The 24,969-nt window shown below is 43.0% G+C and overlaps 1 protein-coding gene across 1 annotated transcript in view; it reads right to left on the reverse strand.

Annotated features, from left to right (window-relative positions):
* Window positions 1–1,010: 1,010 nt before the first annotated feature.
* The window catches only part of slit3 (slit homolog 3 (Drosophila)), a 226,894-nt gene continuing 202,935 nt past the window's right edge, over window positions 1,011–24,969 (reverse strand). The window contains exons 20-33 of the mRNA XM_056438887.1: window positions 21,306–21,438; window positions 18,592–18,660; window positions 18,388–18,459; window positions 16,941–17,012; window positions 14,377–14,448; window positions 14,203–14,285; window positions 14,001–14,081; window positions 12,451–12,575; window positions 10,408–10,505; window positions 7,751–7,890; window positions 5,354–5,447; window positions 4,559–4,696; window positions 3,379–3,619; window positions 1,011–1,184 (exon numbers count right to left, since the gene is read on the reverse strand). Coding sequence (XP_056294862.1) covers window positions 1,011–1,184; window positions 3,379–3,619; window positions 4,559–4,696; window positions 5,354–5,447; window positions 7,751–7,890; window positions 10,408–10,505; window positions 12,451–12,575; window positions 14,001–14,081; window positions 14,203–14,285; window positions 14,377–14,448; window positions 16,941–17,012; window positions 18,388–18,459; window positions 18,592–18,660; window positions 21,306–21,438 — 1,592 coding nt within the window. The remainder of the gene's footprint in view (window positions 1,185–3,378; window positions 3,620–4,558; window positions 4,697–5,353; window positions 5,448–7,750; window positions 7,891–10,407; window positions 10,506–12,450; window positions 12,576–14,000; window positions 14,082–14,202; window positions 14,286–14,376; window positions 14,449–16,940; window positions 17,013–18,387; window positions 18,460–18,591; window positions 18,661–21,305; window positions 21,439–24,969) is intronic.

A 24,969-nucleotide genomic window follows, 5' to 3' on the forward strand; every position in this document is an offset into this window, starting at 1 on the left:
AATTGCCCCGAGCGATTACATTGCAGCCGTCTGCAGCGTTATCCCTCAGTGCTGGACCAATTTAAAAGAAAACGTTGCCCCCATCACTCACTTTGAATTAAAATCATGGGAACATATCGGGTGATTTTTTGCACATGTGGTTTCTTTGTGTTTGTATGCATTGCCGCATGCTGTAATACATCTGCATATGTTTCGTAAAAACCCTAAATGGTTTCTGCTGCATGAAACGACTGAAAACATTATCCTGGTCTTTTCCTGGATTACCATCACTGTTTCTTTAGCCCACCTCCGTGTGTCTCCACCTGTGACACTGTGAATGTGGTTTATCATATAATATCCAAGGTGCTACACACACTGAATGAGCTTTTTGTTTCCAGTGTTTGAAGTTTTAATTGGAGGCTTTCACTCAGGGACATGAACGTCTAGTCAGGATTGGAAAGGATTCTTTCTGAGTTCATGTTTGTTTCGAGAGGGAAGCGCTCATAGATGTATCTGCTACCGTGTGTGTGTGTGTGTGTGTGTGTAAGAAAGACTATGCTGGTGGATTTGTGTGCCCATGGCCAGATCAGCACCTACTTAAAGGTGTTTCAACTACTGTAAATGAAAACCTCAGATCCTTGAAACCTTTAGTTGTTGGTGAATGTGTGTGTGTGTATGTGTGCACTTTATGGATAAGTCTCCTTGCACTACTTTGAACGTCTGTAACACTTGAATTTTGTAAAAGTCATAAAGTACAGTCGATTCATTCAGTGTATACAAAAAGGTAATTTCAATGTTTCCGAGAGAATGTGTTATTTCCTAAATGCACTTAATCTAACTTGAACCCCTGTATAATCTGAATTTATTGCGAAATATAGCTTTCTTTTAATAAAAAAAGCGTAACTCTAAATGGATGTGCATGTATTATTCAAAGCAAAGTAATATGATTGTGTATATAAATAAGTTACAAGAGTAATTGTGTGGGATTTAAAAACCTAAACTGTGTTTAAACTAGAACATAATAAAGCAACTCATTCAGAAAGTGAGAGAGTGCTTTTGTCTGAGTGTCTGTACCTATACACGGTGGTGGGGGGGTAGGTGGCGATGTCGTAGATGAGTCGTATGTGTCCCTGGTACAGCTCCAGAGCCAGAGGGTCGTGGTCCTCCTTGTACAGCAGAATCCCGTTGTCTTTATCTGTAGCCACCTGGAGAGACAGAGAGGGCGGAGAAGATACACATTTTTGACATAAATTCAGACAAAACAAAATGAATAAAAAAGCGTCTATGCCTCAGGCATTTCTTGGGTTCACACTCACAGAAAGACGGAACAGCAGTCCATCTCCACAAAAATACTGCATTTCTGAACTGACACACGATTAGAACATTCTCTTTGATTTTCTTTTGATAACTAATGTAATCACTATTGTTACCCACTTTGAAAACACAACTATGGCAACACAGCAGGATAAAATCATCGAGTATTGGTTGTGAGATTAGACGCACACAATTAAAATTGCCAATGTATAGAGTCTATGTTACTTTAATTGTCTAATTGAGTCATTTGGCAAACAATCATGGTTTCACTACAGTACACTTTTTGAAGATGAAACCCAACAAATCTAGTTAATTAACGCAAAAGTGAGGGTTAAGCCTCACCTGCTGCCAGGCAGACTGAGTCTAGCTTTGGTTCAGACATTTAAATGGAGCTATTAAGGATATGAAATGTGCAAACTAAATGTAATGATGTCATGTTCTCAGCTGCTGCAAACCATTCCGTTTCACCACCTTCCTTCTCACATTGCTGGTATACTTTGTTATGGTACAATTAACTGATTTTGAAAACTTGTTACTGATTAGTTTTATGCCTTTAAAACAATGTCAATGTTTTGGGTACGACTGTGTTTCACTTCTCTGTTGACTGTCTAAACCTTGTCAAATCTACAGGGCATCTCAAAGCACAAACATGTAAAAGCGCTTTTCTTTCGTAAATTGATGCGAATTTCAATTAAATTCAAGTTGGTATGTAACACCGTCAAACCGTTAAGGAGAAAATGCAAACACTGCCACCCACACACATACACACACACACACACACACACACACACACACACACACACACACACACACACACACACACACACACACACACACAGACACACACACACATACACACACAGACACACACACACACACACACACACACACAGACACACATAGACGCACATAGACGCACACACACACACACAGACTCACACAGACACAGATAGACGCACATAGACGCACAGACACACACACACACAGACACACACACACACACACACACACACACACACACACACAGACTCACACAGACACAGATAGACGCACATAGACGCACAGACTCACACAGACACACACACACACAGACACACACACACACACACACACACACACACGCACACACACAGACACAGACACAGTTGCGGTGCTAAGCACTAACTAACCAGCAAGTGGAAATGGGGCCATGGGGCCAAGCACTTAACACTCTGGCTTCAATGGAGCCGAGCCAAGTCAACACCTGCTAACAAGCTGCTGGAGAAAGACGAGATCGAGGCAGAGCAAAGAGAGCAAGGAGAGAAAAAGAGGGAGAAACGTAGAGAACAGAAGAAGAAAGTCACGTAAAGAAAAGTGGGCGAAGAGAAAACTGGTATGCAGACGGAAAGAAAAGAGCAAAAGTGTTAAAGAACAAAACAACAACCATCCAGTGATTTATGAAGTGCTTTGGCCCTTTCATTATTTTTATTTCCATTTTCATTTCACTCTCCTGCCTCAGTCCTCTTGGTAGAGCTTTAACCACCTTGGCACTGACATAGAAAGCTGCTGGCAGGAACACACACACACACACACACACACACACACACACACACACACACACACACACACACACACACACACACACACTCAGATCCAAACAGGTGGTAAATATCAATGAGCTGCCCTCCTTTTCTTGTTGCTCTTTTGTTCACTCTCATTTCCAAGAAGGAGGATTTCCAAAATATTTCTCTATTCGGATGTGTCTCAGGTGTCAAAAATGCATGGTCCGTGTGAATAACTGTGTGTGTGTGTGTGTGTGCATGGAAACGCATGTAGCAGATGTTTACTTTGCTTCATCGGCACTAAGTCGTGCAACTTGCAGCTCGATTTTAAGAAGCCCATAAATGTTTTCCATGTTTCCAAGTGCAGCCGAATATGGCTTCTGTACTTGTAAACGTTGACATACTTTAAAAGATAGGGGTTTTATTAAGTAAAGCAGGATACATTACAATACATTTTCAGTTCATTTTAAAGAAGACATTTTCTATTCAATGATTCCCATAGAACAAAATCTCCGTTAGCAGAGGTCAAAGGTCGTGACGTTACCTGCAATGAAATATGCGCCGTGGGACGGAGCTTCGCGCTCGGCAGCTCCACGTATCCATCCCGACCCAGGAAGTGAACCGTGGCCATCTTGTCACATTTGTTGCCGTAGAAACCGGGCATGCAGCGGCAGACGGGCTCCCCGGCAACCACCAGGCACTGGGCGCCGTTCTGGCAGTCTGATTGGTCGCAGGGGCTGGTCTGCAGCAAGATCATTGGTGGAGGGTTCTCACAGAACAGCCCGCTGAGAGAGGAGCGGATTACACAGAAGATTACTTATTCATCGAGTTTTAATGAGGTGATTTGCTGTCTCCGTATCCCATGATGAAACTTGTTTCATTCTTGCTCTGTATTTTGAATTACATTTGGAGATTATGTCGGTGAAACCGGAACGGTAATCGTCCTGAAGGAAGTGGACGGCTCTTATCAGTCAGCATGACATGACAAACCGATTCTGTGTAAATAATTATATAACCACTCAGATATAAATATACGGGCGACTGTTGGTCAGTGCTTAGCAGGTCCGTCTTAATCAGAGGATTGGCAGTTCAATCCCTGCCCAAGTCGATGTGTCCTTGAGCAAGACACTTAAGCCTGAATTGTTCTCTGTAGCTGTTTCTACGGTGTATGAATGGAACATGGAAGTCACTTCGGATAAAAGCGTCAGCTAAATGAAATGTAATTTAATGTAATGATGGTTTTCTACTGCATCTGGTTGCACCTTTGAAAGTCTAAAACTTTCTTTAAATTTCTTCTTTTTGCTCACAGAGGATCTGCCTTAACAATGCTCTCTCTGTCTCTCTCTCTCCCCCTCTCTCTCCCTCTCTCTCTCTCTCTCCCTCTCTCTCTCTCTCTCTCTCTCCTCTCTCTCTCTCCCTCTCTCTCTCTCTCTCTCTCTCTCTCTCCCTCTCTCTCTCTCTCTCTCTGTCCCTTGTGATGAATTTGTTTCTCCCTGCTATAATTAACCACATGGAGCTGCATCTGCTACAGACACACACATACACACACACGTGCACACACACACACACACACACACACACACACACACACACACACACACACACACACACGCACAAAGACGGTCATGTGTCTGATTAATGAGCTCCATCTGTGTCTCCCCCAGTCTGGCCCTGCAGTGTGTAACTGTGTTTGTGTAACTGCGGTGCGTTTCCACGACTCTCACCTGAAACCCTCTTTGCAGACGCAGGTATAGCCGTTGACGGCGTCCACACACTCCGCTCCGTGTTGACACTTATTCTCCAGGCAGTCATTATAGTCCTGCTCGCAGTGTTGGCCCACATAGCCCGGTAAACACTCGCACCTGAAGTGACATGGAAATATGGACGGGATATGTGTGAGCAACGGGCTCTGCCTCATGATTACGGATACCTTAATGTACAACGAGTGCATTACAGTTCTATTCAAATATAGGAAAAATAAATGTAGATTTCACTTGATTAGAGAGTTAGGAAAATGGCTACATTCTAGACATTTAAGAGTCTATTTCTATGCTTCATGATAATTAAGCTGAAAGGTTATTGAACACATCTAAAGGTGAAAACATCCACAAAGTTTGAGGCACACAGTTTTTACAACAGGAAATAAAGTAGTACGGGCAGAAATACTGGCGAGAGGATGGTGGTGTGTACACAAAAATCAGCCAATTTCACAGAGATGCTAATATTAATCCAACGATTCCATTTATTTGAGTTTTTAACAAACCCGTTCAATAAACTACAAGTTAACTGAGTGGTGTGTCGTGTGTTTCTTTTTGATCGTTTCTGTCTGGTTGAGTATTTGTCTAATCAAGAGCTGATGTCCCTGGCCAGCAGAGACCGCGCAGATTATCCTTTTTTACCCCCCAAAAAAGCCAGCTTTTAACATTTTGACCCGAATGCTCCTGTCACTTTGTTGTCACTCTCTGTGATGTGACCTCCGACCCCTTTAAGTGCTGACCTCCTGCGAAGCTGCCACTCACCTGTAAGTGCGGCCGACATGGACACACTTTGAGTCGTGCTGACAGGGGTCGAAACCATGGAGACAAGGTTCGACCACCTCGTAACACAGGTCACCTGGTGACAACGAGAGAGAGAGAGTGCATATTCATGGGAGTAACGGGAGAAGAGTGAGAGAAAGACTTAACATGGAGGAGGAAGAGAGACGGGAGGCGAGGGCCAGTCTAACAGTTTCAAATGACAGTGGAAAAAGACAGAAAAACAAGGGGTGGAAAAAGATTATTTATGGATGTGTCTATCTTGTTCAAGGCCGTTAGATAATGTGCAGTGGAAGTCTTCATGTGTACACACACACACACACACACACGCTCAAAGGCTGGGCGGGGTTAACAGTGTGTGCAAAAGCAGGAGCTGAAACTGGTCATATGAAGGAAGAGGGGAGTGAGAAAGGTCAAGCACGCTTCCATCGTTCTCTGTCTGCTTTAATCTAATCCCGCCCGTCTGTCTCCAGCGCTCTTCTCTCCGGTCGCTTGCAGACTGCTGGGAGAGACATCTGAACATATTTAAGCCACAGCAAATGAAGACAAACAAGTTCTATTAAATCTACACTCCGGGTCTCCTTTGGAGACTCGGTTAAAGATGTCAACATTCATTTGTCAACGTGAAATTAACTGTGATACCTTCCTATGATTTGGTGACTGGCCTTTGGTTTTCCCTAGTGTGTTGGAAGATTACTCGTCTTTCTTTTCTTTCACACAACATTATAACATTTGGAACCAGCACATTGTTATTATGAGAGTGATTAATTTATGCTATGTGCTAACCTGAATACGTTTAAGAGATAACAATATCATCATATTAACAGTAAATATGAATATGAAACACAATGTGTAATATTGACCCTCATAACTTTAAAATAATATTGGTTATCATTTATTTGAGCCTCCAGCATTGTCAAACTGGCTCATATTATTTGGAATCAAGGTGATATCGATGACTGGATGATTTGGCCCTGAACAAAACTTCTGGCCAGATTATGTAATCTGGATATTTATGGTCAAGAGGATGATTCTCGATGAGTTTATTGACTCATCGAGAATCATCAGCATTTTGCTCAACCCCTAACGTACATTCATAAACATCTGTTCTGCATCGTCTCCAGAGAATTAACCTAAATGTTCTTGGTGACCTTCTGAATATTTCCACCTTTCGGAAAAATATAACATCATAATCTACAAGACAGAATGCAGAACATTCATTCTCATGTCCAGCTTTCTAAAGTGGTTTGAATTGAAACTTCTTGGTTGTAGAAACTTTGTATCAGCCGTTTAAATGTCTTGTGACCTTAAATCTGGTTCCCCCCCCCAGTGGTTTCTCCTGGTAGCTGTTTGGAGAATGCTCAGCGACGAGCGGAGGACTGTCCTCTTATGGGACACCTGCTGAGTACGCCTTGCTTCACTGAGCTGAGTGGAGGTTCAGAGCCAACGTCACCAGCTGTGTGTGTGTGTGTGTGTGTGTGTCGGTGTGTGTGTGCAACAGCTGTAAGTGGTAAGGTGGCTGGCAGTTTGAGAGGCTGCTCTATGCCAACAACGATAATGACATAGTGCGTGTGCGGGTGAGTGTGTGTGTATATTGACTGAGCTCCAGTGTCAAAGGGGACCAGCTATATGTGTGTGTGAGTGTGTGTGAGTGTGTGTTTTAGAGGACACTGTCACAAATATAAAAACTTAACTCCCTAGTCGATGATTTAGCAAGGAGATCAGATTCCAACGGGATGCGTGATTACCTTTTGTCTGATCTGGAAGAAACTGCTTATTGACTTTCACAGCGATCGATATGTATGTCCGAGTACATGCCGAACTTTCACCAGCACATTCGTGTGCTACCAGAAACGTTGGAGTACAAACTACCAGAGCAGACCCGCGCAATGGTGTGTGCGGCGCATCCCTAGCGGGCGACCTGAAGATCCCCAGGGTTTGCGTCTCAGCCCCCTACTGTACCCTGTAGCAGTTCAACTTGCTGCACCAACACAGTTCTCTCTCTCTCTCTCTCTCTCTCTCTCTCTCTCTCTCTCCTTCGAGCACATTGTCCCTCTTTTCACATTGTCCCCCCCCCCCCCCCCCCCAACTTTCTCTCTTTCCTGTGTGATTGCTCTTAATAAACCTCCCATAGGTTCAGTTTCAGGTCACTGTGGACAGGCTGTCCATTACTAACTTTCCGTCAAGTAAAGTGGAAAATATGATTTTGGATGTGTGTGTGTTTGTGTTTGTGTGTGTGTGTTTGTGTGTGTGCAGTAATGGAGGAATTTGGTGGCCCTCCCAGCCTCTCGGGGGGTGAGGAGGGCTGGCAAAGACTGATGATTTCATGAGCATCTGAGAGTAGAAATATATGTGTCTGTGTGTGTTTGTGTGTGTGTGTACCTGTGTAGTTGGGTGGGCAGACGCAGGTGTAGTTGTTGACTCCGTCGATGCAGGTGGAGTTGTTCTCACAGTCGTTGTCTTCACAGTCGTCGGGGTTCATCTCACACCGAAGGCCCTCGAAGCCCGGCGGACACACACAGCTGCACACACAATGCGCATTATAAGATGGTGAACACACACTCCTGCCGCACAACCTGAGATCAAATCAATCAGCTGCTCCACCTCACTTCCCCCTTAGATTATTCTATAAGAGCTCGAAAGAAAACAATTTAATTTGTATTCCAGTGGGTTTTCATCCATCCTGTCCATCCATTTAGCGCTCCAACAAGAGACACTATTTCATGTCTCAATTTATAGCAGAAATTAAAAAGTTGTAACTATTACTGCTTCACACACAACCTCTGTGTCTTCCCCTGCACTCAAACTTAAAGGCAGTCAGCTCCTTTGAACGTGGCCCTTTGATTTATGTCGTCTCTTTCTAGTCGGTGGATGTTTCATTTCTGAACACCAGAAGTCGAAGCATCTCCAACATCAACAAAATCAAGATGAGAAAGAAACATGCTGGGATTAACTTAATTTATTTTTAGTTTGTTTGATGGCAGGACAATAAGCACATGGGCAGCTCTAAAATAATTATCAAAGCCTCCTCCTTCCCTCCATTCATCTTCCTCCCCCCCTCTCACTCTCTTTCTCCCCAAATCTTGAGATGTATTGCTCTCTCCTCTCTAGCCCTTGATCTCTCTCCTCTTCCCACTTTTCTTATCGCAGTCCAGTTAACTCCTTATGATAGATCAGACACACTCAAAAATAACACACACACACACACACACATTTACACACACACACACAGGCTTTCATCTCAGTCACTCGCTTTTCCCACACATGGAGGCTAGTCATTTGGTTACCCCGCCACATCTGTCCACTGTTTTCAGAAATCTAGATTTAAAGCTGCGTTGAACACATTTGGACCTTTGTTGTGGCACATATTGGCATCCAGTTGCCTGGTTACACATCCAGCAGACACAGAGCAACATGAACCTCCCATTGGAGTCATATGACTGCCCACAACCAGTTTCCTTTAATCTGTGGTCTGGTCTCCATCAGCCACTTATAAAAAAACACTTTATCTATCTATAACTATATATTTATATCCAGTATATGTGCTGGCCAGAAGAGCTAAAAGCGACAATAACGATGTTAAACCTTTCTACGCAACATGGAATAAAGAAAGCACACCTGTCTCAATCACACCGGCCAATAAAAGAGGCACGTATGATTGGTTGTCGTTGAGGCTTCGGAGTCTGTAAAGGGTAAGGAGACCCCTAATAGCACAACCACCCAGGGCGTTAAAGGCCAGAAGCACATCAAAGCTTCACGAAGGGCAAAGGCCTTGTTAGGGAACAGAGGAATCTGGTTAAGATATTTATGACAATTGTTTCAATCGTAGAGGCTGTTTGTCATGAGTCTGGGACCAAGAGGGGATTTGATTTGAACTTTTGCAGGGACATGCGTCCGCGTGCACGAGTGTATGCACACATATTGTCTCAATTTGCACATTGTATAATATTTTAATGTTTTTTTCAAGCAAAGCAATTCCACCTCTAAGTCTGCCTCATTGGCCCTTCAAAGAGTGTTCAAGAGTGTCCCATTTGGTGCATTTAATGTGGTTTAGTTCAATTAAATGGCAAAAAAACGCTGTTTTGTTAAAAATGCACTCAATGAAAAAAACATACCTTACAGATGCTTTTAATGATCATATTACAAACATGTTGGGATACTTTTGGTCTGTGGTCCACTACTTGAGTTATATTTTGTCTGCTGGCACCTTGTTCTAATGAGGCCAAAGTGTGTAAAGCATGTTTGAGTGTATCGTGTATCAGCTCCACTCCCTCAACAGCTGCCACTGAGACGGTCTTGACCCCCGGCTCTGCAGCCAAGAGTCAGACTGCGATTGTGTTGAATGTGTGAAACTGTATGAATATGAAACAGGGGTTACTGGGAAGAACTGAGCAATAAAATAAAGATGAATGATTGTGCTTATGTTTTACATTACCTTAAAAATCACAGCTAACAGCTATTTTGTTGATGATGTTTTATAATATTTTCACTGAATATTTTCAGTGGGGATTTATTTTTCTCCAGTTCATATCAAGTAGTTTAATGACATGTGCATGTATTCAGTCTCATGCGACATTCTCCTTGTTCCTGCTCAAATTTTACAATTGAAAACCACAGCTTACAAATGAGGCTTGATCAAATGCATATTTTTTTTATATGCCGTTTTAAATCGTTTGTGCATAACTAAAACGAAAAAAATCATACATTTACATTCTGGGAACGGAGAGCCAACAGATTAATGCAGAATCTGATGACGGTACGGGGGAAAGGGCGATACGGATTTACCTTCAGCGTAATTGGATTCCCGAAGGACGTCTTTAAAACTACTCTTTTATTCCTCTAAATCTCTTACATGTAGTATAAAAACAAAACACATGCCGGTTTGATAGACAAAAATAAACTGCACTGAAAACAGGCAGACGGTTGGTTGCATTAACACACAAACACACACACACACACCACACACACATGCAATCCCTTCCCAGTGTTTGAAACTGCCAGTTCTTTATAAGCCTCATTAGTTAACCACAGATCTGTACCTGAAGTGGTCTTCACGGCCAGGCTGAATGTGGCAGGTTCCTCCATTCGAGCACGGGTAACTAATACAGGCATTGATGGGTATTTCACAGTTTCGACCCTGGAAGAGAGGACAAGGCAAACAAAAGTTAATAATTGAACAATAATTGATTTTTTTCCTTCAAGAGATTATTTAACTATTCAAACAAGGACATATTCACTTCCTTATATAATAGATACTTCCCCCCTCTGGTTGAGCCTCTCTGAGGTTCCACAGACAAACAACAACAACACAAACAGAGCTAATGAGGTGCATGCTGATGGTGAGGAGATAAAGCACCATATCAGAGACATGGGTTGAATTCCTCAGCAGCGTTTATGTGGTGGGAAGCTGTTGAGCGATTCAACTTTTGTGACTAAAATGCGGTGGGCGGTGGATCATTAGTGTCTTGAATGTCTCTGTGCATAACAGTATATATCTTCATATAAATGGAGTCAGGCAGTAATCCTATTCATATACATACTTTACATGTATATATATGTGTATATGTGTCTGGCCAGACAAGTGCCCTTGTAATAAACTGCCAATGTTCTGCTTTGGGACCACAGATGTTATAATATTTTAGTAGTGGTGAAAGAAAATAGCCTGCGGAGAGATAGAGGGTTGAATTAATGCATTCTGGCTGGTTAATCTAAAACATAGCAATTTCCTAAGCAACTGTTCAACTTTCCCAATGAGCTTTCATTTTATTCTATTTTTCTTCCTCTCTCTTACGCACAATCAAAGTAATCAGCTCACGTGTGTGTGTGTGTGTGTGTGTGTGTGTGTGTGTGCTGTACATGCGTGATGCAGTCTACTGCCCTGATTAATTGCTCTTCTCACCACACACCTGTTTTCTAAATAAACAGCTTTCCCCAGCAACTGTATCACGTATCAGAGTCCACACACACCCACCACACACACACACACACACACACACACACACACACACACTCTCTCTCTCTCCACATCGAGCCCTGTGGCTGTAGTTTTAATTTCAAACCACCAAACCTTTGGCCGCCAACACGCCCACTTCCTCTGATCAAAGCGTAGAACAGGACGTTTACTCTTGCTTTCCTTCTCATCCATCTTAATTATTTCCTCTTTCCTTTTTAAAAATTGACTCTAGATATTTATTCACTCTCTCTTTCTCGCTACTTCTCTCTCTCGCTAACGATCCCTCTTTGTCAGATGTTTTCTCTCTCACCATTTAACCCTTTCCAATTTCTCTTTTCTTATAATTCCACCTCTGTCACTCTCTCCTGTAGTTGAAGAGTTTCTCCTCTCTCCTCCCTTCCCCCGCTCTTTCTCTCTCTCCCTCTTTTGTTCTCTGCTGCTCCTTCTTTGATTCCGCTTACACATTTTAATTAACGTTGTCCCAGTGGACACAGAGAGGAAATCATACACTCAGTCATGAACGTGCACACACACACACACACACACACACAACAGTGTTACTCAGTCTGTGACCTTGGCAAGTGATGTTTTAATTAAAAGCGAGACCAAAGCTTTGTCCTCCTGTAACAGCCCAAAGATTATGAGGTGTGTGTGTGTACACATGAGATGATTAGTGTATCTTTAAACACACACACACACACTAACACACACACACACACACACACACACACACTTGAAACCACTGATCTCTACACGCACGTGCAGACAATCTGCTTGGCGATACACACACTTATGCAGACACTCGCATATATTAAACACACACTCTTTAAATACAAATCCCCCCCCTGCGAGTGCATTTGCATGTCCTTCCTAACGCAGGAGTCTTGACTCTTATTACCCCCTTGGTCTTTTGATCAGTCACTACTTTTTTATGTTTGCAGCCAGCTGCAGCCGTCCTCCCTCTATTGATGGATAGGTAGATACATTATGCATGCAAGGCCGAAGCTAAGCCTGATAATACTGCTAATACCACGGGCTTAAGGCTGGCTTCTGTTGTAGACTAAGAACCACAAGCACGTTCTCTACGGTTACCCCCTTCCACGATAAGGGTCTCCATCGAGTGGCTCACCTTGAAACCATATGGACAGGTGCAGTGGTAGGATCCAGTCGTATCGGAGACACAGGTGCCATTGTTTTGACAGGGTGCTGCCAGGCAGGGGACACACTTTGACATCAGGCTGATTTCTACTGGACCTGAGACAGAAAACAGAGGCAGATGAGATTAGAAATAAGAAGGGAGGAGGAGGGATGAAGATAAGGAGAGTGTGAAAGACATGCATATTTAGTTAGGTTGTCCTCAAAGGCTCAGCCACATACTACATGTAATGGATGCTGAGCTAAGAAGAGGCCTTACAGGATAAGACAAGTAAGAGCTTAGGAGAGCAATAAATGTGATTTGTTTTCTTGAGCAAGAGAAGGGAGAGAGTATTTGATTTAGGGTGATGATGTGAGGTCTCTCTGTTCCCCCACAAGAGTCATCTCAGCACCTGAGTCGCAGTCCACTTTGTACTTTCTTATTGAAAAACCTACACCAGCTATTCCTCTTGCATACATGTCCCTGAGTCACAGTTTATTTGTCCATGCAGGATCACTGCGTTCAAGATGTATTTTTCCCTCTGTTTAACAAAAGTCTGCTAATAAATTATCGTTCCCTCTGGTCTGAGAACATGGGAGCCCTGGGGCAGGAATGTTAGAGGTCTGTTTGACTGAAATACAACTCAGGGTCTTCATTTTCTTTCTCCATCCATGAACACAGGAAATCCTCTTGAAGAAAATAGCATGCTGTGTCACTGACAGGGCTGAACAGCACAAACAAGCTCACACACCAGCAGACCTGAATGCACAAAGACTCGATTGTCTGGCATGTTATTTTTAAGAAATTATAAACACAACAACTGCAGCATTTAAACAAACAGGTGAATCAATGTGGCTTTAAGGCATCATTCTTCTAATCTAAGCTGATGTGCATTCAATATCTCAACAAACGTAACTTGTTTACAGAGAAGCAATGTCGTCAATGTGATCAGGAGATGTTGAAAAGCTTCACAGATGTTCCTGACATAAACACCAGATGTTTAATTTCTTCCATATTGTTGGAACCAATCCCGGTATGCATTGGGTGAGAATTGGGCTGGGACCCTGGACAGGTCACTCGACCACACAGCTAACACGCAGAGAGAAAGAAACACATTCACACTCACTTCGAGACCAACGATCAGTTCACAGCTTGTCAATTTCATGATCTGCATGATTCTGGACTAAATATCAAACCATTGGCAGCCCACTTAAAACACTGAAACTCGCTCTGAGACAGGATTTAAGTCCAACTATTGGCCAGCAGACTGGCTGAAGACAGGACCCAGAGCAGTGGAAGTAGATCACACAGATGTGCTTCTTCTTCTACAATTCAAACAAGTAAGAGGGTAACACTTCTCAAAAGTCAGGATAGTGTGACTGAGGAATAGACAAAGGTTCAGAAATGATTCCTTCATGTTTTCCATCTTTCAGTGCACTCATCTGACTAAATCCAGGAATGAATCCACTGCCAACACAGGTATGTATGGACCAACAATAGGTCACGCTGTAGCAGGTGGGGGTGTTAAAGAGGACACTATTTACCGTTGCACTGAAATCTGTTGAGTGGCGTGGTGAGCAGTAGCCTGTCGGCCATATCAGGAGGCGCAGCGCAACGAGCGATGCCTACAAAGACACAAATCAACTTCACATATACGCAACATGAAATGCACATGACAGCGGACAACATGTCATATTGTAATTATAGATATTCTAACAGCATCTCAATGGCGATTTTCCATCTTACCAGGCTCTTTGAAGCCAGCCTTGACCCACTGAGAGAGCCAGCGCAGGTCACAGTTACAGAACAGGGGGTTGGCACCAAGAGCCCTAGACACACACACAATTAAAAGTGTCAACCACAGCACCTGCATTCAATACACTTATACACACACACGCAGGTTCACATGGCTACACTCACAGGTGGGAGAGAGAGGTGAGGTGGTTGAAAGCTCCCTCTGGTATGGTTGAAAGGTCGTTACCATGGAGAGTGCTGGAGGAGAGAGAGAAGTACATGAATATTAAACACAGAAAACGATCTTGTTACACATTCAAGAGGTCACTTTTCACTCGTTGCTAAACTCAATTTGTGGTGGATTATTTTGAATATGTACTCTTCATAATAATAAAAAAAATTCCGCATGGACAAGAATGCAAATTTGACATTTGACTTCAGCTCGGGGTGCTGCGAGCTAATGGCTGCTAGTATTAACTGAATGGGCTTCAAATGGGGGAGCTGCTTTTAAGGCTAACTCATAGATGACAGCTCTCATGGCGCTTTTTACAATAACTATCCAAACAAACATTCTGCCTGATATCCATTATACCAGAAGTAACCGACGGCCACGCTGGCGAACAACAGCTTTTCACCGAAATAAACCAACCCTAATGAGCTGCATGCTACATTACTTAAATTATTTGTGACCCCTCAGCTGCAGACACACTATCATCCTCTTTCGAAAATGGAAAATAAATACGATATTTATGAAAAAATAAAACCAAATAAACAGAAAGCTTATTTGTTTTCATCGTGGGGCAATAAAACTGGCCCTGGTCTCTGAATGGAAAGTAAACTCATATGGTCATCAGGCAGACTATGGCACCTGTGTGTGTGTGTCGGGGTGTGTGTGTGTGTGTGTGTGTGTGTGTGTGTGTGTGTGTGAAAAAACCCATCTCTGTGTCAAAGGGACAAACTGCAGGCTGTGATGTGTATCGGTGTGAGCGTGTGCATTTTCTGTTTTGTGCCTCTGGGTTTTTCTGCACAAGTTTGTGCGTAGATGTATGTGTGCTACAAACTTTTGTCTCCAAGGGCTCAGACTGCAGAGTGTGTGAGTGTGTCCTTTGTGTCTCGCCATTTGAGTGTGGTGCCTGCTGGATATAAGTTCACATTCCATTAGAGCGAAGGACTGTAGCAGGGGACAGCTATCGTACCAACACTGTTGGAAAAGTGTGTGTGTGAGAGAGATGTTTTGTACGTGCATAATTCAGTGTGTGCATGTTTGGGACAGTGTGTACTGGAGTGTATCCTCTCAACGTTAAGTGTCTGTGTACGGTGGTCTAACAGCCCCCGCGCGAAGGCTCGCCCAGAGGAGGCTGTGGGTAATGAGGAAGTGACAGTGATGGCTGCCTGGCAACCAGTTGCTAAGCGGGGGCATGGAGGGATCAGTCCCCAAGGCAACATCAACTAAAATGAAAGGAAGAAAGGAGGAGAGAAACAAAAAACCATAAAGCAAATGACTTAAAGTTCTGCAAGGTGAAAGCCTCCGAAGAGATACAGTCTCTACAGCCCAAGGGCCGGGAGCCAAGCTGGCCCACGATAAATCATTTCTGAACAAACAATGGTGGCCGATGTTTGGGAAGAAATGTCGACGAAGAATACCAATAAATATAATTATTATTTTCTCTTGATAGGACATTAATTGTATGTATTTTTTAATGATTGTGACATTCTACCAACAGATCTTTACCTTTTTAACTGTAAAGCCAATAATACTACCAACTATAAAAGTTAACATCATCAGCCTCAACCTTTTGACACCACAAACAAACCTAACTAACGACAGCTGCATTGTCTTTGCGAAACAAAACATCAGGGATTATGGACAATGTCTTACTTTTGAGAACCTCTGGTTGTGGTTAAATAATTTATCGGCAAATCTTTCAAACCCTTTTGCATTTTTGGTGATAAAGAAATAATGGTGGCGTGGATTATCATCCAGAGCACAAGACATGCTGCTATTCAAATCTTCCGTTCGTCAAAAGAGAAATGTCCTTCACCTCCATCATATCGGAGTGGAGGTGCAAATCTCAGAGGCGTATAGAAGTAAAAGGCATCATTTGTCTCGTCATTCAGGTAAACTGACATTTTAAGAGATGCTCAATGATCTTAAAGAGCAATATAACGCCCCCTGATCATTTTATGGATTTAAGTTCTCACCTTGTTGCAGTGATGAACAAGTGTCCTGGTAACGTACAAATTAAAATGCTATTCGGCAGTAATTCTGCTGTCGTTGAGTCCTGAAAGTGTGTGCAGCAGCTCGTACGTGTGTGTGAGAGGATGGTCGGACAGGAATATTCAGACGGTGCGTGTGTGCGCGTGCACGTTTGCGAGACAGAGGGTGGACAGCCAGATGGATGGCTGAGAGAAACAGAGGCTGAAGGTCGATCCATCAAACACAACATTGGGCAGAGAGAGAGAGAGAGAGAGAGAGAGAGAGAGAGAGAGAGAGAGAGAGACAAAGCACGCAGATAGAGAGGGAGTATTAAAGAGGAGATGAGAGATTGTCACTTTTATCTATTTTAGTACTCTGAAACAACACATGATTGGGTGGCTGTGACTCATTTTGTGACTGGGTCTTAACATGGCACTCGGTCTGGAACCGGGGGAGTGATTACACTTTGATTTAGCTCAGCGCTATGACTTGCAAAGGGGAGTGTTGCATATTGAATCCACTGCGGCACTTGAAGATGAATCTCGCTACTCACAGCAGGCGAAGTGACTTGAGCCCGTCGAAGGCCTGGACCGGGATGCAGCGAATCTGGTTGTAACTCAGGATGCTGGAAGACAGAGGACATCAACGAGGTCACAACACGCACTCTGTGACTCAGGCTGCTGCGACATCGCACTAATATTTTCCTGCTTGTGCTCATTTCAAATGATGTTATCTTTGTCTTTCAGAGAACATCCCTGATGACGTAAAAATAGTGGAGAGATAAAGAAGAGGGAGGACAGGAGAGATGACGCAGCAGAACAAAGGGAAATAAACATGAAGGTCACATTTCAAATGAAGTGGAAGAAATGGGAAAAGATTAAAAAAAACACACAACTGTCAAAGGAAAAGACGAAGCTCCCACACCACGTTTTTTTTCTTTTCCATTCCCACTTTACAACTACTAAAGAACCACACATTTAGTTTAGTGATGATTAAAGGTTAAGGAGACACACATTTAAGGACAGCATTCTGATCAAGGTCAAAGAAGATATAGTTAGATTTTTTACGACCTAGTTATACGATATAATGATGCTTGTGCTGTCTGATGATTATGCTGAAGACAGCAGAAGCCTAGAACATTGGCTCCAAACAGGTCTGACTGTCTACATTGTTTTTAAGGAACATTTGACTTGTGCCTTTCAGAAAATCTGATTTGGAAAAAGAAACACTCTCCTCTACCTCTTCAACTATTGGCAATGTGTGCTTGAGCAAGGCATTTAACTCAGCAAGTGTTCCACTGATGCTATCTGTGAGCTAACAGTAGAGGCCTGTAGTTGCACTGGGCAGCTCCCAGGCGTGAATGAGTGCACCTCTATGAAATATAAAGACTGGGCGTCGCTGGAAAAGAGCAAATGTACTTTCCCTGGACACACAAAATCCCCTGAATTGATGTAACATCGTCGTAAAAGAAAAGAAAAAAGAAAAGATTAAAAAAGACCAACTTAAAGACAATTTGTACTTACGACAGAATGGCAGGAAAGTATTTAAGAGAGGGGATTTGAGAGGTTCCACAGGAGATTATATAATTCAACAGATTAATTGAGTGAGTAGCAGAGAAGTGAACGGACAATTTTGAAAGGATTAAGAAAGGCAGTGGACCACATGTTAGCAAAGAGATGAAGGAGGAAGATGTTATGAAAATGAATATACAAGAAACGCTTGAAATGAGATGGAGGAGAGGGAGGTGAGAGAATAAATAAAGAAGGGAGGAGTGAAGTGATATTCCGGGTTAAAGGAGGACAGAAGATACAGACAAGAAATGTTAGAGAAGAAAAAGCATGAACATAGAGAGAGAGAGAGAGAGAGTGATATGATGGGGGATTAATCAAAGTTAAGTGAAGAACACACTGATTTATCTTGTGTTTTTAACCAAACACAAACACACACATCCCATAGACACATGGGAGGGGATGTGTGTCTTCATTGCCACGGTAACTCACAGTGTGGCTAGTTGAGACATGTTGCTGAAGGTGTAGGGGGCCAATATGCTGATGCTGTTGTTGCTCAGGTCCCTGCACAGACACAAGGATGCAGTGAGTGCACACAGACAACAATCCACAAACAGAAGTGAACAGATGCATTGTGGGTTTGCGAACTATCTAAACACAGATATGTGTATTCAAGGTTATGTGAGGGGTACTTACACCAATAACAGCTGCCGCAGGTTCGCCAGCTCCTTGGGCACAGATGCCAGCATATTCCCCTCCAGGTAACTGCAGGGAAAAGTGCATATTAATGTAGAATGTATTACATATATTAATACACAGAAAAGAGCAATATAGCACATTGCTGGTTTGATTGAAGAGTGCAGGTGGCGAGGGACGTGAAAGGCCGATGTGAGTTGACATTTGACTGTGTTGGTCTTTTAGGTCATATTTATGATGGTCTGATGTGTTTGTTACCTTCGCATTGAAAATGCGGAAGGTTATGTTTTGATCGCCGTGTATTTATTTGTATGCGTGTTATTCACAAAACTCAAAAAGTATTGAACCGAATCACATGCAATTTGGTGGGATGATTGGTTATTATCCGGGGACCATTTGATTAGATTTTGGGATCAATCGGGTCAAAGGTCAAGGTCAAGGTCATGGAAAGGTCAAACTCTTTTTTTTTACCACAGCACAATACATTTTTGTCCAATTGGCATGCAACTAATGCCAAAATGTTCATAATTCAATGCCCAATCTTGTGATATGCGAAGGTTTGCGCTCTACCGAGTGCCCATTCTAGTTGTGAATGTGATCAGCTACAAATTCAATCGTGTCAGAAATAAACCAAAGGTTCAGAGCCAGGAGGCGGATTGGCTAAACTTAGACTGGAAGCAGGGGGAAACATCGAGCGTGGCACTCGCCAAAGTTCAACACAAAAGTTGGTCTTATCCCACCCAGCTCTTTTGTGCAGGAGCTGCGATGGTTGCCCGGCAACATTGCGGTGAACACAAGACTCTGCTGGCCTTTTGTTTGTCGAAAATGACCTTCAACACATAACTCCTTGTAAAACCATGAGAGTTGTGAGCCTTACGAGTATTAGTCGGCATATCTTTGAGCCAGGCCAGCTGTTGCTATCTGCAGTCTTTATGCTAAGCTAAGCTCATTGCTTCCCGTCAAACAGACATGAATGTGCTCATTAAATTCAAACCTAATTTCGATCGTACAGTAATTCTACCTCTGCATTCAACCCATCCTATATGCATAACACAAGCAGTGGGCTGCTGTGAAGCACCGATATTCTCAAACTAGAGCACACAGTAGGATGTGTATATCACCCAATTAAGCACTATTTGTTAATCTAAACATTTGTAAGACAAGACCACAATCTCATCTTCAACTTTGTATTCGTTATTTACACTCCATAATGCTATAATCTGATCAATTCCAGCAGGAGAGAGTGGTAGGAACAATGGCTAATGGACTGCATACCCTCAATGGGAAAAGAGATTAAAAAAGAGAACGCCATGTGGGCTCAAATGTCTGAGAGGTCGTGTAGGGTGACAGACAAGAGCTCTTTGTCAAGTAAATGTTGCTTTTTAACATTTTATTCACCAAATGTAGCTTGTAAATGGATGTATAGGTAAGATTCTAGCAAATGTGTATGTTTTCTGCCTCTGGAAAGATGCATACACAATGAAGATGACGAGGATACAGGTGTTTGGATGTGAACCTGCAGTTCAACATGTTAACATGTAGCGTTACACACATATTTCAACCACTGCAGATATACAACATCCACCTCCTGACCCCTAGGGCTGTGTTTGTGAGCTTGTGTGGGGCAAGTTAAAAAACACACACGCACACACACACACACACATTTTATGATCTGTTGGTTTCTGCTCCTCTCGCAGGTCATAAGTAGGTCATGTGGACAGTATGATGGAGTGTCTTCTTCAGCCTGATCAATACCTAATCACTGCTATTGACCTCGCAGAGCAGACCTATTTCACAGCTAGAGGGTTTTTTGTGTGTGTATGTGTTCGTGCAATTATTCACTTCCCCTACGACAGATTGTGTTCCAACTTTTTTTTCTAAATGTCCTCATCTTGATAAACATTATTCTACTCTTGTTTTATCCTGCATCACTTTAAACAATTGCTATCATTATACACATTTCCTATATTGGCCTCTGTCTTTATCATATGGATTCCTAAAAGCTTGAAATATATAAGACAAGTTACACGATGAAGCAGCTGTCATATACAGGGAAATCAAAAGGCAAATACATTATTAAAAGTACTATACATTGACATTTTAAGGAGGGACCATCACGGTTTTGGCAACGATTTGAAATGTTAAAAGTGGACCGTGGCTTTTTCTCCTTCCTATCTTTGGTTTTTATAACATTATTATTTTGAAGACAGAATCGGTCTTTCATTTTATATTGTAAGGAAAATAATAAGTAACAAAGTATTTCTTCTGGCAGTCTCTCTCTGTGTGGCTGTATAATGTTCGAGACAGCAGTGTGTTGTAGACAGATTCAAATATCTGTCGTGCTTCGTAGATTTAAGACATTAAAATCTAAACAAACACACAAACACACAAGTATACCTGCCGCATTCACTTGCCTATAATCCCATCAGATGTGTGTGCGTTTGTGTGTGTATTCACTGAAAGGTTTGTTACTTCCTGAAGCAGCAAAGGGCAAACTGCGGCATCGATATTGGACTGCAGCACTGTGTGTGTGTGTGTGTGTGTGTGTGTGTGTGGCTTTAGTGGAGAGTAAGCAAGGCCCACTTCTGTTTGTGTGCATATGCATGTCTGCCGTTATGCTCATTGGCTCTTGAGTCTGCATATTTGAACACAAGTGAACGTGTGCATCCTTGTGTTTGAGGTTGTGTCTTTGTGCGAGTGCATGCGTGACTCACAGCTCCGTGGTGTCCTTGGGAATGCCCTTGGGCAGAGAGCGCAGCCCTCTATTGCTGCATCGCACCACGCCCTCTGAGCACGCGCAAATGTCAGGACAACTAGACGAAGGAAGGCAACCATTATCCTCAACACCTGGAGAGAGAGAGAGAGAGAGGGCAGGGGGGGCACAGAATGGGATATCAGACCAAGTGGAAGAAGGAGAACGGAGAAGGACGGGCACATAGAGAGAAGAGAATAAGAGCAACAGTGGGAGGTAAAAGGAAGGAGGAAATGAGTCTGACCGAGGGACAGGAGGTTGAAACAGGTTCGGGCAAACAAGAGGGTAAGAATAGGGAGGATAAAGGGAGAGAAACCGCGAGAGAGAGAGAGGGGGGGGATGCATAGAGATAGAGACTGTACTGTAAGTGTGCTACTTGGTCAGTTATTTTCAACTCAGCACTATAAAAGAGAACTTTACAATCCATTTCAAATGGCCAGAGGCAGCTAAAATCACACCAGTGTGGTTCAACATCTGGTTCAGGACCTGCAGGCACGTCACAGAGAAGGTAAAATCCTCCGATGATGCTGGAGAATCACTGACCAGATGTTGATGGGTTGGCCTGCAGTATGTTGGAAAAGTCCCCGACAGTCATGTAGATAAGCTTCCTGCATTGTTTCGTTGTACTACGATGATAATGCTCTTCAGCAATTGCATGAGATCATAATTATCCGAATAAATAACTTTTGATCACAAGCCTTTCTATTTAAGATCGGGAAACCATGTGAAGATCGTTGCTTTTCGGCTTTGAATTGACACCTTCAGTCTTGAAAAACAACAAATACAAATCTTCAATGGTTTTGGTAAACTGAACAGTTGGTCTGTGAGGAAGACTGCTCAGGCGGAGCAGCTATGTTTCACACACACGCTCACGAACATATGGCAGGACTAAACACAAAACACATCCGAGTGATTATAATCGTTTAACACTTAAGAGATAAGAAGAATCAGAGTAGAGATTTGTTCGGGGCTAAAAACGCCCTCCATTTACTTGACTGACAAACAAACACAGACACACACGCCCCCCCCCCCCCCCCTCCCCTCACACACACACACACACAGCTTAAATTGCGGTCCTAAATGTGAAGCAAGCCGACGTAAAACCATAATGAAGGATAATGACCACCGGACCCGAAGCCAATCATAACACAACTGCAATATGATTTTGTGTGTGTGTACTTGTGTGCCTGTCGAGAGAAAGAATGAGGCCAAGTTTACAGTCATCTACTGTTGGTTCATACTTGGCTGTGTGGTTGTGTTGTTTGCCAATATACTGCCATGGGTTGCGATGATGTACATGCATGCGTCTAATGTATAAGTGTATGAGTTGCACATTTAGTATTGTTAAATAGATATCTGCCCCCGTCCTATGGCCATTTCCTCCTTCACTTGGTCGTTTTCTCATTAAATGTCTAAATGCCGAGTGAATGGGTTCCTCCGTGCCTGTGTGTGGAGCAGTGTGTGCAACAGTGTGTGTGTGTGTAGCTGCCGGGTCCACAGGGAGGCGAAGCCGTGGGCTGACTCCCTCCACAGTTGGCTGATTGAACTAACATCTAAATGTGCGCTAAATATCTTCTCACAAAATCAATTAACTTTACCTTTCCCCCGGCTGACTCTCGACAACTTAACAGTCATTTTACTGAACTATAAATAGACTGGATTATGGGACCTTGGTTCTGTGTATGTGTGTGTGTGTTTGTGTGTGTGCTAATCTTTTTCACACCGTCAGTGTGGAGGCGGCGCCGCCCCTGTAGGGATGCTGTTGTTTGTCTGACTGGCAGCAGGATGTCCTCGAACCCTTGAGGACGCGTAGGCGTCGAGCCAAAGGACAATTAATTTGACGTTGGTGACGATGCAGATCTTTCATCTCACGGTCAATAAACACGCTCACCAACATTTTGAACAAATTAGGTTTCGTAGTTTATGTCTACAATGCTGCTTCCCGTTTCTTACGGGTACATTTACAACTGTGACTTTCTGTATGCTGGACTATTAGCTCCACCAGGCGTAAACCTGTGGGGAGGTCATGTGACCGGTCGCTTGTGTGTGTCTGTGTGTGCATGCATGCTCGTGTGTGTCCGTCTATCCAACTGTTCAGGGCTGATCATGCATACGACTTAACCCATCAGCCGAATATCTTTTTTTTGCACATTAATGACTGTTTGCTCAAGGATCTCGTGGTTGCGGTGACTCACAATAAAAAAACAACAACATGTTAGTGACTTATTATTCCTCACTTAACCGGCTAGTAGGGGTCGCATGTAATAAACAAATATTTCAGTAACGATTTCTGGCTATCAGCCAGGTCACAAGCTGGCATCAGAAGTCATTTTCAGATTATCTGTAGATTGAGTCCACTGAAGTGAGGCACGATACGAGATGACTACATCCCCATTCTGTTAAACTTCACAGACATCTTGACTGTAAAGAATCCGAGAGGGACAACCGAGTGAGATTCAACCCTTCTTTGTTTGGGAGAGGACAGGACGACCCACCTGACAAAGATCACTTCACTCGACTGAGTGCTCTTCTCTGGAATTAGAATCGGGATTAGAATCGAGAGAAGATTAGACATTTAATGTAACCATTGTCGGGTCCTCGCAGCGACGGAAGCACAAAGGCGTGAGTGCAGTATCAGTCCTTCTAATCTATATGTCTGCAGCTGAATGAGTTTGAAGGTAGATGTGTGTGTGTGTGTGTGTGTGTGTGTGTACGCACAAATGAATATTAAGATCTGATAACATCTTACAGTTTCCTTACGTGGGCCAAACAGGCTAACTACTTTCCAAACTCATTTTCATTTAATGGTTGCAGCACGGCTCCAGGAAATTAGAAAAGTGTAATAAATTCTAAAGAACTCAGGAGGAAGAGTGAGGCCGAACGAGATCGAAAGATTGAAAAAAGAGGAAATCGAAAAGAGTTTAAAAGTGCAAAGCCATTAAGACAGAAATATGGAGGAAAAGAAACAAAGATGTAATCGACAGCAGAGCCAGACCACCACACTTTGTCTGGAGCGTCAAATTTGGCGCCAAAAGGGAGGCCCGAGTTGCAATAGGCAGGCATCGTTGTGGTCACAGCAACGTCACTGGAGAAACCACAAGCTGATGTCATCTACGGCTGCTGTTTGTCAGTAGCTAGGGATCACTCTGTCCTCACGATACCCCGATGAAGATGTGTACATGTGTGTGTGTGTGTCTGCCGTCTGAGGACAAGGGGTGTTGGAAGCTTTGGCAATTAGTCATTTGGAAGGATTGTTTACTTTTTGACGCAAAAAGACGATAATCAGACTGAAGAATTCCAGTCGAGTCCAGTGCAAACAAAAAGAGTCGATGAACCCGCGGATGTGACAAGATTTAATTGATATAACAGTGAGTTCGCCCGGAGAACAATTTCCTTCCTTTGGGACATTAGGGCACTCATGTATGTCACTCTGGGCCATGCATCTGTCATGATATAAATAGTATTCTCTGTGGCTTGCTCTAAGTTTCATAAGAGTCTTATTTTCCTTCCTGACGTTACCAACCTTTAGGTCTCACAAAAGACTTTGAAAATACTTCATTAAAAGTTGTTTTGTGCATCATCACCAAGCATAAAACAACCTTCATCGATACCATTCACTTCTCTAA

Source organism: Pseudoliparis swirei, chromosome 19 (assembly GCF_029220125.1).
Source record: "Pseudoliparis swirei isolate HS2019 ecotype Mariana Trench chromosome 19, NWPU_hadal_v1, whole genome shotgun sequence".
Classification (NCBI taxonomy): domain Eukaryota; kingdom Metazoa; phylum Chordata; class Actinopteri; order Perciformes; family Liparidae; genus Pseudoliparis; species Pseudoliparis swirei.